The sequence below is a fragment of the Anneissia japonica genome, unplaced genomic scaffold (assembly GCF_011630105.1).
Source record: "Anneissia japonica isolate Jap-2015-1 unplaced genomic scaffold, ASM1163010v1 scaffold3845_len455572_cov173, whole genome shotgun sequence".
Classification (NCBI taxonomy): domain Eukaryota; kingdom Metazoa; phylum Echinodermata; class Crinoidea; order Comatulida; family Comatulidae; genus Anneissia; species Anneissia japonica.
The window spans coordinates 168,494-170,177 of NW_022728625.1; the positions used below are offsets into that span (position 1 = coordinate 168,494).

General features: G+C 38.8%; 1 protein-coding gene across 1 annotated transcript in view; it reads right to left on the reverse strand.

Annotated features, from left to right (window-relative positions):
• LOC117114438 (amidase-like) overlaps positions 1–1,684 on the reverse strand; it is a 20,854-nt gene that overhangs the window by 15,476 nt on the left and 3,694 nt on the right. The window contains exon 2 of the mRNA XM_033258105.1: positions 1,343–1,580. Within this exon, the coding sequence (XP_033113996.1) occupies positions 1,343–1,580 (238 nt within the window). The remainder of the gene's footprint in view (positions 1–1,342; positions 1,581–1,684) is intronic.

The following is a 1,684-nucleotide window of genomic DNA, read 5'->3' on the forward strand; positions in this document are numbered from 1 at the left end:
GAGACGGCAGCCGGGTTTTTATCGATGTTTGCCATCCTTATGTGTGCCATCGTAAAGTCATGGTTTGCTGGAATTGCGTTTTTAATTTAAATCTCCGAACTTCTGAAGGTGAGATATTCTATGAATGTAGGCTTGTAATGCAGGCTACAATTTAAAAACGGGTGGGACTCATTCAAAAAGAAAGGGGTTCGCTAGAAAACAGGGGGGTTCGCCCGAACCATAAAAAAACCCCTGGCTACGGGCCTGAATTGTACACCAGGTTTTCACAGAATGCATTTATGCTACATATTCAATCGTTACAAATACTCTTGATTTTTATTTTGTCGCGGATTATTGTTTATTGATCTGTATGGTAGTCTTGTGTAGACCAATATATTATATATTTTAACAAGACTGACTGAATGCTGCTGTCGTCGTCGTGTTTTGTACGTATATTGCCAGGGAGTTGTTATAGTGTATTGCACACCAACAGCAACGTCAATTGCCGTGTTCATCGTGTGTAAAAGACTTTAGGTAGGTAAGCACATTCGATTCAATACCATAATGTAAAATGTTGTTCAGATCACGTTAACTTTTACTAAAACACACGTTACACCTCTAGACAACAAGCAGTAGTCGACTTACCACAACTACCTCAGTTCACGCTAGGACATAGACGTTCACATAAACAACAACTTCTCTAGTGTAAACTGTATACTCTCGCGATAGAAAACAACATTTCCGCAAAATATTAAACACGTTCAATCCAATACCATTATGTAAAGACCGTGTTTGGTTAGATCACTTTTTTCCTTTTTAATAACACGTGCACCTGCTACATTAACACGACAGAGGCCTAACCCTACCGACGATCCCGTAAACAATTGGTCAACTACACCAACAAGGTATGCATTATGGAGCTCGCTTACCCCCTTGCGATGAAAAACAAAATGTCGGCAAAGTTTTTCCGACGCATATCGCATATCGGAATTTTCTCCTAAAAACGACTCAAAAATGGTGGTAGGGGGTATATGTTTTATCGCGTACGTCCTACATTTCTCATCTAACATAAAAAAACAAACAATTTTTGCACAACTACATGTCCACCAGTTACTATGAGGAAAACATTATACCCACCGTGAGGCACCGTTTAGGAGCCTATTCGTTTACAAACCCGCTGCTCACACACACACACACACACACACATTTCATGTTCGAATTATCTCATTAGTTCCTTGTGACCTTAAGGTCACAAAGGAACTAAAAAATGAAATGAATTTTGTTTGAATTCAGCATCTTGAAATCAGAGAGAAAGCGTTCAACTATTCACAGTTGAATGAGTGTTTTATCATACTGTACGTACCATGCGTTTAGAGGATTTTCCTCTGCCGATGGCCTGTATCCGGGAAGTCTTGGATATTTTACCGGTAGTGTCGGCTCTGGTATTTTTTCCACAGAGACGAAACACCCCATAAGCCCCTTTATCAACTCACTATACTCCTGAACTTCATCGTCACTCAGATCGATTCCAATGCGTTTGGCAAGTTCTTCTACTTTCCTAGGACCCGGAATTCGAACAGGAGAAGATTTATAGAGGTCATCTAAATAAAGATACCAATGTAATTGTAATAAAATATAAATTATGTACTCAAAGCTATTTCCATATTGGACAAATAAAAATGAATCTGAATATACATATATATAT